The 16,166-nt window shown below is 36.5% G+C and overlaps 1 protein-coding gene across 1 annotated transcript in view; it reads right to left on the reverse strand.

Moving 5' to 3' along the window:
• The window catches only part of GLIS1 (GLIS family zinc finger 1), a gene marked incomplete at its 5' end in the record, with an annotated part of 251,501 nt that extends 236,855 nt beyond the window's left edge, over positions 1-14,646 (reverse strand). Inside the window, one exon of the mRNA XM_081323197.1 lies at positions 14,394-14,646. Within this exon, the coding sequence (XP_081179323.1) occupies positions 14,394-14,646 (253 nt within the window). The remainder of the gene's footprint in view (positions 1-14,393) is intronic.
• Positions 14,647-16,166: the final 1,520 nt, after the last annotated feature.

Consider the following 16,166-nt stretch of genomic DNA (forward strand, 5'->3'; position numbering starts at 1 on the left):
TGAGACCAAACTGTTTGAGAATTGCTGATCTAGAGCGGAGGTCCCCAACCTTTTGGGCACCAGGGACCGGTTCCGAGGAGAGGTTTTTCCATGGACCGCAGGGGGCGTGGTTTTGTGTGTTGCCTGCATCCCGTGGATGGAGCTTCGCTTGTTTGTGCAGACCAATTGCTGGCATGCTACGGCCCAGTACTGGTCCATGGCCCGGGGATCAGTGACCCCTGATCCAGAGAACTCATTATGTATGATAAATAGAAGATGGGGTAAGTGCAATATTGGCTTGAAAACTAGATAGACGTTTTTGCTGCTATAAATATATAAAGGGATCTAAGCAGCTTTGTTGTATGTACAAAGATCATAATCTCCTGCAGGCCAGAGTTTTCTCTGTGACACTAGAAAGTGAAAGTTGGATTTTGAAAAATCAAAATAAAGAAAATTGACACTTGAAGTTGGAGAAGACTCCTGAGAATTTCATAGAGAGAAAGAGAGACAAGAAAGCAGACACATGAATAATGAACATACAATCCAGAGTTTTTATTAGAAACACAAATGATTAGCTCAGATTACCATAGTTTGGACACATTATGAGAAGTCTATAATATGGGAAAGGTGGAAGACAAGACAGAAAAGGAACATAGTGGATGGATTTAATTACAATGAAGATGGGTGAACATGCACCATTGCCAGACCTGAAGAAACAAAATAGGAATGGATCATCTTGGAGAAAATCTGTGTGGTCACTAAGAGTTAATATCAACTTAATGGCAGGTAATTATCATAATCAAGTAATTATTTAAATTCAGTATCTTAGAGAGCTGGTCCATAGCATTGTACGATAACTTAAAAATCCAAAACATGAACAAAATATGTAACAGTTGCACAATCACACACTTTTTTCTCAAATCCCAATTAAATTAGGATTTAATTATTATTCATAATTTATTTATTAAGGCATTCACATGGCTGTCCAACACAGACCACATCATATGTTAACATATGGATGAACTAAGCTGTAAGAAATTTTTACTGAATTTGCCCATACATTCCTTCTGAATTTTTTCATAGGAAATAATTGCCCACAATTGATACTTAAGCTTATAGTTCATCTGATGTAAATTTTATAGGTTTATCATGGGGATTGCTCAGTAAATTAGTTGTACCCAGGTATGTCTTGCAAACATCCTGCTGCTTTAAGTTTCAAAGAGGGTATTTGTGTGCTAGTCACATCACTTGGAGTTAGGAAACATCTGGGACAAGCAGGCATGCCTGAAGACAACCCAAATTTGGTGTGGTGTGTGAACATATCCTCCAATAACATGCAACAAAAATGTAAAGGTAGATCTTGTTTAGCAACTGATTTATTTAGCAACCATTTGCAGTTATGATGGTGATGAAAAAATAACTTTACAATCCTCATATTTATAACCTTTGTAGGAAAGGAAAGCTGAAAGAAGATCATAAACACAGTCTTCAGTTTTACTTAGGGACTGCTTTATTTAACAGCTGAGCTGCTGATTCAATTATGGTCACTAAACAAAGGCTACCTGTAAGTGTAAAGTTCATGCAATTTGGTTTTTGAAGGTTTCTATCTGTTCTGAAACTGGTAAACTGTAATTTTTCCCAACTGAGCTGAACAGATGTATATTTCTCTGCCTGACGTAACTAGAACCTCTGGTTTGAATCTGTTGCAAAATACTCCTTTTTAGTTCTGTACTAGTTCATGGGAGTTTTTCTATAAGGTCTCTACATATGCTAAATGAGGGACAGATTAACTTTTTTTTCAGGTGTACTTGCTCAGCTGTATTTATTTATTTGTAAGACTTTGTATGGCTGCCTATCTTATGTATCACAACTCTGGGCAGCTCATAAAGCCATAATAAAATCAAAGGAATCAATAAAATCAAATTCCAAGACATCCAAAAATAATTCTGAGGGCTCTGATAAATGCTCCTAAACCATTAACCATTAGAAACACAAATCACTGGGATCCAGCTTCATCTTATCCCAGCACTTGATGGAAGAACTAGCTTTTTAAGGCTTTCCAAAATGGAAAGAGGGTGTTCCACAGGGCAAGGACTCCTATGGAAAAGGTGCTTCCTAGATCCTGCCAGGGGACATTTAAAGGAAAGGATCTGGAATGCAGAGATATGCTCAGGAAGAAGGTGGTACCCTGCCATGTAGGACTTTAAAGATGATAATTAGTACCTTGAATTCATCCCCGAAAAAAACATGAAAGCCAGTGTGGCTCCTGCAGCAATGATCTAATATGAGCAAACCAAGGGAAGCTCAAAACTGCATGTATCACCACATTCTGGACCAGTTTAATTTCTGGATGATTTTCAAAGGTAACCTCATGTAGAATACATTACAATAATCCAAGAAGTGACTGAGACATGAGTGACTGTAAGCTAGCCTCCCAGAATTCATACAGACACTGTGATGGGCAAAAGAAGGCATGAGGAGGAGGCAATTACATAGGCTGCTTTAGGGCAAGGAGTGCATCACCTTCTTCCAAGCCAAGGAATATTGTGGACCACTTTACTGAGCATGATTCTGCTAGTCCAGTCTGAACATCTGTTCCTTGAGAATCCTCCACCACAAGAAGTTTAAAGGGTGAGGGCCAAAGGCCAGTTTCTCCTTGATAGCTCCCATGATGGAATGCCTTATACTTGTCTCCAGCTCATCTTGTGTTCCAGAAAGCCCTCAAAATTATTTTTTTCAGCAGCCTTTCTGCCCATAGTGAGTTTTGTTGATAGCCATCTAGATGATTGATAACCATCTTTTGTGTGAGCTAGGATTTGGGAAGAAGGTTTCCTTGTATGCCTTCCAGAATCTATACTGATTGAAACAATATGTAAATATAATATATATATATTTAAAGAGCTGTGCTGTATATCTTCCAAGGACCTCTACAGAAAAATCTTTGGTCCAGTTAGTTCTATTTGATGTGACTGCTTCGTGGAAGAAAACCATAAATGTAGGCTTAAATTACTATGGTCCCTCATTCTAGTTCTTGATGCTTTGAGAGCAGCACCTTAAGAGACAAAGCAGTAAATCCTTGACCTGTTTTTGCAGAAAGAGAAGTAAAGTTCTTCGTCAATGTAAAATTATCCTCTGTAGTAAGCCTTTTAGATGCCCCCTTTAATAGACTCCTTTTCATTCTGCACCTTTCTTCTTGACTTAATGTTCTGGACAGAAAGGTGAATAAAATTCCATTGCAATATGGCCTATGTTCCCATAATGAGGGGTGAGTCTCAGGTGTATGTTAGGATGCCTTCTGCTGGCCTTCTGAATTAACAATATGCCAACTAGTTTAGATCATAGAGAAAAGATGAGTGCTTTCTTCTTGCTAAGTCAGTCTCTACAAACATTTAAATGGCTATACATTTTGCGTGATCGGTAGGAAAACATGGATTTAATAATGAAAATGCTTATTGGTTGATTTACTCCTGTCTGTACAGCATTATTGTTTTTATTAATGGTTTACTGCAATGCTTCTCAACCCTGTGTTCTGCGGACATTTGGGGGGCAGCGATGTTGTCACAGGGGGTCCACAAAGGCTTGAACAAATGTTAGGATTTCAAAAAACAAAACAAAAACAAATGTTAGGATTTCAATCTTGGGGGTCCGTGGCCACAAAAGCTATTTAAAGGGCATCAGTGGTGAAGAAAAGGTTGAGAACCACTGGTTCACTATATTGACCACTTAATTAGTTTCTCTCACACATACATATACACACACATACACACACACACCACACAAAACATACATTCACCCTTATTCAAAGAAGTAGCTCTCAAGAACATATAACAATATATCCTAGGATAGGGGTTCCCAACCTCCGGTTCATGGACCAGTACTGGGCCGCGGCATGCCAGCAACCAGTCCTCACAAACAAGCAAATCTCCATCTGTGGGATACAGGCAGCACACAAAACCACGCCCCCTCCAGTCTGCAGAAAAACCTCTCTCCACATAACTGGTCCCTGATGCCAAAAAAGCTTGGGGACCTCTGTCCTAGGAGATAACAACGTCTTAATTATAAGAGAGCTCCTGAGACTCGTTTGTTTATATTTATTTGTATTTCTAATCTCTTTATATGAATTTTATTTCTAATACATTTAGTAGCCAGAAACACAGTTATATGCATAACCTCTCACAAATTTATAACAAACTATACATGATAACCTCACCAGGAAGGTTTCCTTTCTGAAAAATCTTATTAAAAATAAGTTATCTTTCCCAAATTGTCCTGGACATATTTATTAAAACTGTCTTAGACACACTCTCTACGTGTCTAATTGAACTTATTTTATTAAATAAGAAATAGGAAAGCCAGATATCAATTACATAGTGTTGCAAATTTATAAAATAAATTTTTATTTAAATAAAACGAAAAACCCAACATGTGAAATCTAATCTGAAAGGAGAGCTTTTAACTATTTGATTCAATTAGTAGTCAACCAAATGAGTTCAGAAGGAGCTTAGTAGGATTTTTGGAATGTCTTAAAAATGTGTGACTAACTGAACTTCTAAAGAGGCTATTTGCAAGTTAGCTTTTTGGTCTCCCCACAGAAAGAAAACAGAAGTAAATTGCAGGCTGTGATCTTAGTGGCATGCTAAAAAAGTCATTGTAGCAATCACTGGGCAATCAGAAACAGAATTTTTGCCATTTAGAGAAGGTGGGGGTAAATCAAGTTTTGGCGAGGAAAAACCATATTAGTTGAGGAAGGGAAAAAGTGTAATCAGCAGCACGAGAAAAAGTTATTTTTATCCTATTTAATTGTTCCCACACTACCCAAAAACCTGAAATACATTACTATATTGCATAACACAAAATAATGCCAAGAAAAATGGACAAAATCTATGAAAATCTGCTTGAAAATGTTTTTTAAAAATCTGATGAACATGCTACACTGATTGTTGAAATATGTGGTATGTTCGTCACTTGAATGTATTCGGGGACTGTATGCATGTCAGAACAAAAGGAATAAAGGATTTCATATCAGGGATAAGAAGCAGGCACAGATTTATGTATGGCATTATATGTATATGTTTATATATATGTATGTTATTTACACATGCATAACAATGTATTTTCAAACATGTCCAGACTGTTATTACCATAAATATTATAAAATATTTGGTTCATGTACTAAGCCCTGTCAGTTTCTTCAATCTGGTGTTCTCTAAACTGAACTACAATTACCAAATTTCTAAGCCAGTAGAGATGTTTTGTAAAACTGAAAATGGATAAAAATAAACTGAATGATCTCTGGATTTACTGATTAATAAAGGAAAAATATTGAGAGAAGGAAACCATGTTCTTTCATTTTGAACGGGAGAAACAGTTTTAAATATGTTTATAACAACTATGAAGATTGGAAGTTGCTTCTTTAAGAATCTTCCTTGTTTTTTTTCTATTTTTCTCTCTTTATTGCTGTAACACTTTTTTGCTTATCTTTTCTCTTTTCTAACTCTTTCATTATATTGCTTTGTATTTATCTTTTTAACTTAGTAAAAAAATTCTTCAATAAGACATAAAAAAGTTGCTATCAAGGCTTCAAGTCACACATATATCATCTGTATATAATATTTATTATACAACAAAAAGGGAATTAATGTCATATAATACTGTCTTGTTAAGAAGGGAAGGCTCACTACAGTGGTATCAACCCATACAATATGAAACCTAATTGATTCAGAAGCTTCAAAAGCATGATAAACTAAGATACTATGTTGTCTTTGTAACATGCTGCATTGGCTTCTTTGTAACAACAGAAGGACACAATTGTAATGAACTACACCAGACATGCCAAACTCATGTGACGTTGCACAACGTATCGGGAGAGTTTTGCCATTGCCGGCAATGGGGTGGGCGCGGCTTCCGAATGACGCATCCGGCCCGCGGGCCGGCAGTTTGACACCCCTGAACTACACTATAATGTTGTTCAGAGAAAAAAGATGCCCAATAAGGAATTCCATTTTGGCTTTCAATTTAAACACCAAGAGGCAAAGCAGTGATAATATAATATCCTAGTATATAAATTCCTGGCAAATAGATGGGGAAGAAATGGAGGTAGTGACAGATTTTATTTTCCTGGGCTCCAAGATCACTGCAGATGGGGACTGTAGCCAAGAAATTAAAAGACGCTTGCTCCTGGGGAGGAAAGCCATGGCAAATCTAGACAGCACACTAAAAAGCAGAGACATCACCCTGTCAACAAAAGTGGGTATAGTCAAGGCTATGGTCTTCCCAGTTGCAATGTATGGCAGTGAAAGTTGGACCATAAGAAAGGCTGAGCGCCAAAGAATTGAGGCCTTTGAAATAAGGTGCTGGAGAAGACTCCTGCAAGTCCCTTGGACTGCAAGGCGATCAAACTGGTCAGTCCTAGAGAAGATCAACCCTGACTGCTCTTTAGAAGGCCAGATCCTGAAGCTAAAACTCAAATACTTTGGCCACCTAATGAGAAGGAAGGACTCACTGGAGAAGAGCCTAATGCTGGGAAAGATTGAGGGCAATGGAAGAAGGGGACGACAGAGAATGAGGTGGCTGGATGGAGTCACTGAAGCAGTAGGCGTGAGCTTAGATGGACTCCAGAAGATGGTAGAGGACAGGAAGGCCTGGAGGAACGTTGTCCATAGGGTCATGATGGGTTGGACACGACTTCGCAGCTAACAACAACAACAATATATAAATAATAATTATTATATAAATAATAATATTAATATTAAACAACAACCTCTGTCTATCCCAGGTCCTTGGGAAGGAATTGATAGCTAGACAGAAATGCCAAATCTAGTCTAAACATCCGGCTGTTTGTATGAAAAATATGATAATAAAAAAGTCTGACTAGTAGCAATGAAATACTTGGAGACAGCAGAATAGAAGAACTGGAGAAAAATCATAAAATATAAAGACCTGAAAATAGAAGTAGAATAATTGTGGCAAAAGGAAGAGAAGATAGTACAAATTGTAATAGGTGGCTTAGGTGTAATTTCAAAATATCCAGAGCACCAATTGAATACCATTAGCATTGGTAAAGTCAACATCAGTCAATTACAAAAGGCATTTTTACTTGGAACAGGTTATATTCTGCGATGATATAGTTAATATTATTAGACAACAACATCTGCCTATCCGAGGTCCTTGGGAAGGACTTGATAGTTGGAGAAAAATGCCAAATCCAGTCTAAACATCTGGTTGACTGTGTGACCGTCCATATCATATCATAATATGTCAAGGTTTAAAAGCTTTTATGTACCCCCATCCTACTGCAGATTTCATTAGAACAGTGTTTTTGACATTTTGCTACTGTTGTTGAAATAGCACAAAGAACCTAAAGATGCCATCTGAGGGGAAAGGTGACCACAAATCTCCACTGTATCATTCCCCCCACCACCTTCAATATCACCATATTTTTAACTCGGGATGAACAAAATAAGATTATTGCCTCTGTTCCTCGAGTCCAACTGGGATGAGTATTCCATAAAAACTTCACAGCCAAGTTCTCCTCTTTGAAAAAATATGCTCCTTTGATTTAAAATGCAAGCAGCTCTAGCAATCCTGAGTATACGATACATCCCCTACAGCAAAGTCTGCTAACTTGACACTTTCCAGATGTGTTGATACTGTAACACCCAGAATCCCCAGCCAGTGTGACCAAAGCATGAAAGATAGGAATTCTGAGGGTTGCAGTCCCAATAATTTAGAGGCCATTAGATTGAGATAGGGTGCCTTACAGTAGATAAAACTTCTGAGACAACATGAAACAATAAAACAACCCATTCTTTTTTTTTTCATTGCAATTCACATTAGCCTCAGACTCAACTGCTTAGACAGAATGAGTCAAGACTTACTAAAAAAAATTAGGAAAAATAGTTGGGTGGTCTAGTTCATCAGGAGCTTTCTTCAAGCACTACTCCAATACTATTTTGGATTTACTCACCAACATAAGACAATTCCAGGAAACAGCAAATTTTATCAGGGTCTTACAAATGCCTACCCTTGGTGTGCAAGTCAGAATAAATTAAACCCAGCTGCTCAATTAATAGGGACAGTGGAGGAGAGTAAAACTCAAGAAAACAATTGAAAAATTGTGCAAAGCTTCTCTTCTACATGCATGAAACTAATTTCCAAAAGCATAAGGTCTTTTAGTCAAATAAATGTTTTTTTAACATTTTAACATATTCTACTGCCCTTCTGTGCTGTTTTTAGGCTCATAGCTCTGAAGTGTGAGGCTCCGCCTTCCCAGCCAACTATCCCGTTTCATAAACCTGCTCCTAGATATCTGAAACGACACTTTATTTAAGTGCTTTGCTCTAGCCATCCCACATTCCTAAGAATTATTACTTAAATATATTACAAAGAAACTCGGTCTATGTTAGGCATTAAGTACTAAGAGCACATCTAACTAAAGAGTAGTTTCATTTTTTATTTGGCAGCCTCGTCACACTCTCCAAAAACAAAAATGTTTTTAAACAAAAGCAAGATATTTATGGTGGCTTTTTATGTAAAGAAATCTAAAAGAGAGTATGGCTTGATGATGGATACTATTCAATTTCACTTCTATGAAGTATTTAACACTGTTATTTTTATCACCCACAAGTTGGTGGCTTTAATTTTTAACCTTTTCAGTGGAATACTTCATAGAATAGCAATGAATCACTGACACATATTGGCAATGAAATTCAGGCCTTACACCAGTTGCCGGGAAAGTACTTGGCTCCAGTTTTGTAGCATATATTATTCTTGCATGTGCACTCACTTGTAAAATTATTTGATTACTGAAAGATTATTATTTTTTGGGAAAGTTAAGCGATACCCAGTACCTTAGTCAGAATGTCTAACCTCTTCAGATCTGGAAGGCAGGCAAAATACATCATCTACTATTATACATATTTCTTCTAAGTTTTAAAATACTAAGTCCCAGGCGTCACATTTCATGTAGTGCAGCAAAGTTCCAGAATAAACTAAATATTCAACCCCTTAAGAGCTTAAAATAACAGCAATTGAAATGTGCATTAAAAAGTTAGTTTTACAGTATTTGCTGATGTCTTTTTTAGGGCAATTTTCCCCCAAAGTAAATATACAAAAACACAGAATTAAATTATTTTGCTTTTTGGATCAATTCTCTTCTTGCTGCTATCTTGACGTCTGTCACTATCAAGAATGTCCTTGAATCTGAAAATCATTTGCTCAACTCTTTTAAGTATATTAATAATTGAGACTTATTTTACTGGGTTTTTTGTTAAAAAATTGTATAAACCCATCAAAGCCCCATTCAAGCACAGCAAAAGAAAAACCAATCAAATTCAACTAGCAACATCAAGCCTTGCAATATTTATGTTAATGCACCGATTGGCCAGATAGACTTTGCTTCATTACTTTGCAATGGTTTGAATAAGCTCTTGCAATTCATGAATTAAAAAAACCACATGAAAACTGAGATGGCATAAATTGGATTATAGTATTTCGTACAGCAGCATATTTCCCAGTAATCATCAGTGATGAATAATCATTTAATAAAACACGAATTAAACCACAGAAAAGGGGGAAAACCTTTTCCCAAGTTAGCAGTGAAGCGGATATTGTGCAAATAAGAAAATATTCAGACAGAGTATGCCTTATCAGTACAGAGGAGTTTGAGAAAACCTGGCAACTACTTTGCAAAAGTTGTCAAATCCAATATAAAGGTAGAATTTGAACAGAATTATATCTGCAAATATCGTCTGACAAATGTCTTTTTAGATTGCTCTTTAGTGGACATAGTAATAGCAGTAATAGCATATAATAGACTTATATGCTGCTTTACAGTGCTTTATATCCCTCTCTAAGCGATTTACAGAGTCAGTATATTTCCCCCAACTATCTGGCTCCTCAATTTACCAACCTCAGAAGAATGGAAGGTTGAGTCAACCTTGAGCCGGTGATAATCGAACTGCTGGCAGTCGGCAGAATTAGCTTGGAACTTGGAATACTTCATACTAACCACTGCGCCACCACGGCTCCCTGCAATTCACAGCCCAAAGTCAATGTGTTCCTAATGTAATAACAGATTCCCAAGAAAGTATTCAAATATAGCATCTTCCTTCCAGCATTCTACCACAATGTACTATCCTACCATGGGACACTTGCCCAAATGGTCCCCCAGAGGGTCTATGCATGTAGAAAGATAATTTGCAAAAAAAAAAAAAGCTATAATCAGTCTTCTGGTCATGCTATCTTTCAAGGCAAACTGATTTTTTAAAATCCATCTATAGCTATAATTCATTCAGAAACCATATGTTTCTGGAGAAGCTTCAAAGGACAATCCATGAAGAATTGTCCATGTATTGCCACAATGGCGTTATCATCATATGATTTTAAATAACTAAATATTTAAAACATTTTTAAGTCAGGGTAGGCAATCTGTAGTCTTAGATATAATTGCAGTCCTGGTCTTAAATGTTTTGTAATCCACAGTGTAATTTCAAAATCCCTTTGCGAGCAATAAGGTCTCTATATAACTTCTCCTATCCTAGCAACAGTGAACGTAACGGCAGAAAGTGCAAGACTTGGGTTTTGTCCAATTTAAACATGACCTCATCTATGAACATGACCTCATCTCAAGCAACCCATTCTCTCTTATGCATTTTTTTTATTTAAATTGATGCAGGGAGGTCCTAAGCCACAATAGAAGCACGAGAAAGATGGCTTTGGCATTTTAACCTATAAACTCCCAATCAAAATTAAGATTTTCCACATTTGAAATTCAGATTCAAAAAACATAACCGCTTGCTTCCTGTGAAAAGTACAACAGAGAAGCAATTTTGATAAGAGATTTCCCCCAATCCTACTGTGGACCATTACTTCACAATTTAGAATTTTTTAAAAATCTGCACATCAAGTCAAATCACATGCTATACATTGATTTAATATTTAAGTTGCACACAGATATATACACGTGCAGCTATCTGTTTATCTCTATGTGAAATAAAATTATAATACAACCACCGTAGTCCAGTACATTGTTCAAATACTAAAATTATTCCAAATTCCAAATGAAATTGCAAGCTAATCAAGAAAAGATTGGATAAATAAAGTGTTGAGTTGGAGCTGGTCACCTGGGCGCACTTCTCATAGCTACTATATAGGTCTACTTTGTTTTGCAGGTTATTGTTAAGACCAAGACAGAGCACACAAAGTACTTGGAATGTGTAGAATTAATCAAATCAATCAACCAATATAAATCAATTGTACAGGTATTTGCTGGATAGCACAATAATTTAGACTAGGAATAGGTTATAACCAAGAGCAAATCTTAAATTTAACAACTGAAAAAAAATCAAGCAGCTGTATCTTTTATTTATTTGTATCCCACCTTTATTATTTTTATAAATAACTCAAATTCGCGAACATATCTAACACACCTTCCTTCTCCTATTTTGGTGAGTTGGACTGCGAAAGAGTGACTGGTTCAGGCTCACCCAGCTGGCTTTCATGGTTAAGACAGGATTTGAACTCACAGTTTCATGCTTTCTAGCCTTAACCACTAGACCAAACTGACCCTTTATTTAAGTAATTCATGTATTCACAACTAACTCTGTGTGCATAATTCACCTATGCTTCTTTGAATTGCCTCTAGCAGTCTCCAAATTGCCTACAATGATGAAATTGGACATTCTTACAAATATGGGCCCAACAACAATGCAAAAGGTTTACTTGGCCAACTGAAATTGTATTTTTTTATATGCTATAGGAAGAATTTTGAAAAATAAGAGTAATTATCATGATTAATCTCACACAATAATGTGACAGATCAACAGCACCATTTGTTAAGTGTAAAATGATGCATAGTGAGGAAAACCCTTCTAACTTCACACATACTGTATACTCATGGAGGTCTGAGTGCGTGTAACTATTTAGAAAAAAGATCTGGGGTGATAATGAATAATGAAATTGCTGAATCAGTATATAGCAACTTTGAGAAAACCTATTCAGCTGAATGGGTCCTTAGGAAAGGAACTGAAAATAAAGCTGTCAACTCTATAATGGCCTTAAGCAGATCTATAGTATGTCAGACTTTGAAAAACTGTATAGTTTTGAAAAAGGTTATAATAGATCTAGAAAAAAATGTAAGAGAAGGCAGTGAAAATGAATTGGGGCAAATCAAACACTTACCTATAGGAGAAGGTTAAAATATCTGGGAATGTTTAGATTATGCAAAGACATAAGAAAACATTATTAATCGTGCATGGTATGGAGAAACAGGGGACAAAAATTATCCAACACAAGAATCAATGGCTAGCCAAAGAAGTTGATTTAGAAAAGATTCAAATAAGCAAAAGAAAATATTTCTTCACACAGTGCATAATTAAGCTAAAGAACTCATTACCACAAAAGATGGTGAGGTCCTGACTCCAAATGCAACCCAACTAATCGTTGATATCAGTTCTCTCTTTCTCCTTCTTCATTGTACCATTCCTATCCACTGCTGCCCCCACCACTATCGTTGGCCAGATGTTTTTCAGATTGATCCAGGTCATCAATCCTGGGATCGGCTCAGAGATTTGACTGGACTGGGAGAGTATTCAGTCTAAAATGACTTGCATTTCCTGTTGCCCCAAGCAGAAAAGCCCACAAAAATATCCTTAGACCAAAGGAGAGGACGTGTATTTGCATGAACCTAAATTGGCCAATCTCTGCTGGCCTAATCCCACCCCCAAGAGATGGAATTGGTTGGTGAATGGTTGGTGAGGGGCGTCAAATTGTATCAGTCTGTACCCATACCAAATCCATGGTAGGATAAGCAAAAAAAGCCACCAACCACTACTTCATGCTTGGCTGTCCAAAGTCGTGTTTTAAAATGGGTGGCCACACACATCTTTTAAAGAAATAAATATTTTAACGTAGGGATAGCTAAATATAATTGAATCTTCAGTATGAGCATTTATAAAGCAACAAAGGGGGCTGCTACGGCACCTATCCCCAATTTTAAAGAAATAACCATTTTCTTCTTAATTACATCAATCAATGACTCTAATTTACTCCTTCCTTTTGTCCTTAGGCAAAACAGATTGCATCTATTTCATTTTTATTAAATGAGAAAACTGGCAGCTAAGAAGCTGATGAATTTATTTTTAATAAAAATGAAATAGATGCAATCTTAAAAGGGAAATCATAATAGAAATTAAATGATCATTTGCTACCCAGAAAAAGAACTTAAAGTTTCTTCATCCAAGGCATTAAAAGATATCACCACAGTCACACAATGCAAAAGCACTAAGTAGTATAAAGGAATCAAAACGCATTTTAGCAACCAACTACTAAACCGTCTATACAATATTCTTTAAATGTCCCACATCTTTTGGACTAGTAATAGTCCACCACCAAGAATATTGCCAAAAAACAGGGTTGCCTGATGAAGATTTTTGAGACCATATGTTAATGCATCCCTTCAAAAATATCTTTTATTTCTTAGTTGCTAGATATTATCTTCTACTGAACTATTTTTGTGTTAGAAGATTTTTTTATGGCTTTCAAAGACTGCATATGTTGCACGATCATCGCTTTTTTCTGCTACAGGGAACAGCTAGGAAAGTCATGTAACCTCAAACCTAGGTTTGTTTAGAATTATGGCTGGTGGGAAACCTCAGTTCTTCTTAACTAACTAGAGAATCTTGACTTATGTTTCTAAATTGTTAAAGAATGAGGTAGCTGAGATTAAAAGCTGAAGAAATAATGAAACTGAGGGGGAATGATAGGCCAGAACACACCAACTTATTTCCAACAACCAGAAGAATTACTGAATTAGCATGTTAATCTTGATCCGGCTGACTAGATAGAAATATTATCAATGCTCATTCTGAACGACCTATACTCGAGTTTTATTTTTTTGTCTCCATCATTCAGGTTAACTTCTTCTGCAGAACATAAATACCATTCTCCTCACAAACTCTGAATAAGAACACTTATGACAAAGATCTTTATCGTTTTGCAATTAAAAACAATATAAAACGGTGCATTGTAAAATAATTTCTACATTCCAAGTGGAAATTCAGTTACGGTATATTACCCATAATATTTGTATAAAAACATTAAAAAGACCTACCAACAGTCTCCATCAGAGTGATAGTTTCACATTATTATTAAATGAAAGAGAAAGAGGTTTCCTTATCCGATATAATTTCAGTGTTATATCGCAGACCCTACTCTTGCATTTACATATAGTGATATAAATTTGTCAATTATAAAGAAAATCTGCTCTAAATGATCTTCTAGTGAGAAGGTAAAGGATATTTGCAAAATTACTCGTAAGTGAATGAATACAGTTAACAAACATCCTGACGAACAAGGAAAGAAAACAACTATCTTACAGGAAATATTTTCTGATGAACATTTAAAAAAAAACTCACCTTTCTGCTGGAAATCCTCTCTAACAGTTTTAGGACATCTTGTCTCCTGTGTTCTCTGCAGAACAGGAAGTCTCTCAAAGATGCTAGACCTTTTTGGAAAGAAATCTGGGAGTTCAGGTGGGCTCCGCTGAATTTCAGCACTGTCGCCGCTGTTGCTGACAGTGATTTTAAAAGACATTTGGGAATTCAAGAAAGTGTGCCACTGTTGGAACAGTTGACTTGGGGTAGCTTCTTCATAGGAATAACGTGACATTTGTCAAGGACTTCAGAGAATGCTGCACTGCTGTTAGACTTCTACTAGTGCATAGTGACATGCCTCTTTGGGATGGACCTTTCCAAATCTCTTATATTGAGGGGTGCACAAAACACCAAAATGTAGAGCAATGGAATCTGTCAATAGATGGGAAATACATTAGAAACAGCCTTTTACTGAATGAACTCATACTTTTAAATCTGCCACTCACAGCTGCAAGAGAAAGGCGACCACAAAGAAATGGGTTTCTAAGCTGGAAGATAAATTGGTCAATTGCTTTTAATTTTAAACTACTTGCTGCAGAATTAACATAAGAGGAATGAGGAAAGTAACACATTTTTGTAGCACACTAACCCTTATAGACTTCAAGCAGAGCAGTTGTACTAGTTTCACTGCAATTCAAACAAGCTGTCCTATAAAATTTTAAAGTCAAATTACTTTATTGTAGCATCAGCTTTTCTGGTCAAGCAGAGAGTCAGAGGCATCTGACTTGCAATCTGGATTTATCTCTATTCATTAACTGGTGTAATAAACCAAACAACTCTAAAGAAGAGTTGCATTAAAAGAATATTCTGTTTATTTTTTCAATGTAACATGGCATTTGTGATGTAAAGTACAAACTTAGCAAGAGATTCAGTGAACTATGTGGCCATCCCACTATTCCAGCATGTTATGATTTCTCTTCCTCTGATGCAGAAAGTGAAGAGATTGGTTGATTCAAACATAGTGTCTTCAGTAGCTAGTTGCAATTACTAGGAGAGGAATGATTTCTAAAGACCAAATAGCTAAACATGTACTATGAGACATAACCATTATTAAGTGGCAGGACCTCACACCACTATTCAGCATAATTCAGTTGGTGAATTATGTTTTCCTGATGTTTTACCCCAAGAACGTTCTAGTCGGATGCACCAAAAAAACAAAACAATTTCTCCTGCTGAATTTAAAATCCAAATGGTTCAGCAGTCAGTCTCTTGACTAGCTATAGCTTTCTACAACTATTCCCCAATTTGCCCAATATAATATAAATTAAACGTCTGTTTATAGAGAACAATATTACCAGGGTACCAAAAACCTGGGATTGTCCAAAGTAAATAATTGCTGTTGGATGTTTGGAGCCAGAAATTTAAAGAGGTTCTGTGTGTTTTCTTATTCTTATTCTTTAAAAAAAAAACAATCTAATTTTTCCCTTTCAGAAAAAAAAGAGTTGAGTGTAGGATTTGGATGTTTCGTTCCTGCCGGTTCCTCCCTCAACCTTCGCTAACCAGACTAAATTGCAACAAAAGGATGCGAGCAATGTAAAATCCCCACTGTTGGTGCAACACGATTAGCGAAGAGAAAGGAGGTTTTTCACTCGTCCCGAATAGCAGAACTGCCTACTTCGTCGTCTTTTTTTAGCTTCGCTCTCTTAAGCCGATTAAACGAAGCCTTCTGCAGAAACGAAACTTTTTTTTTTTTACCACTGAGGAACCAGGCGGCCTCATAACATAGTAGCTAGCCGGGTATCACAAAACAGATGC

This window comes from Vipera berus (genome assembly GCF_964194415.1).
Source record: "Vipera berus genome assembly, chromosome: 3".
Lineage (NCBI taxonomy): Eukaryota > Metazoa > Chordata > Lepidosauria > Squamata > Viperidae > Vipera > Vipera berus.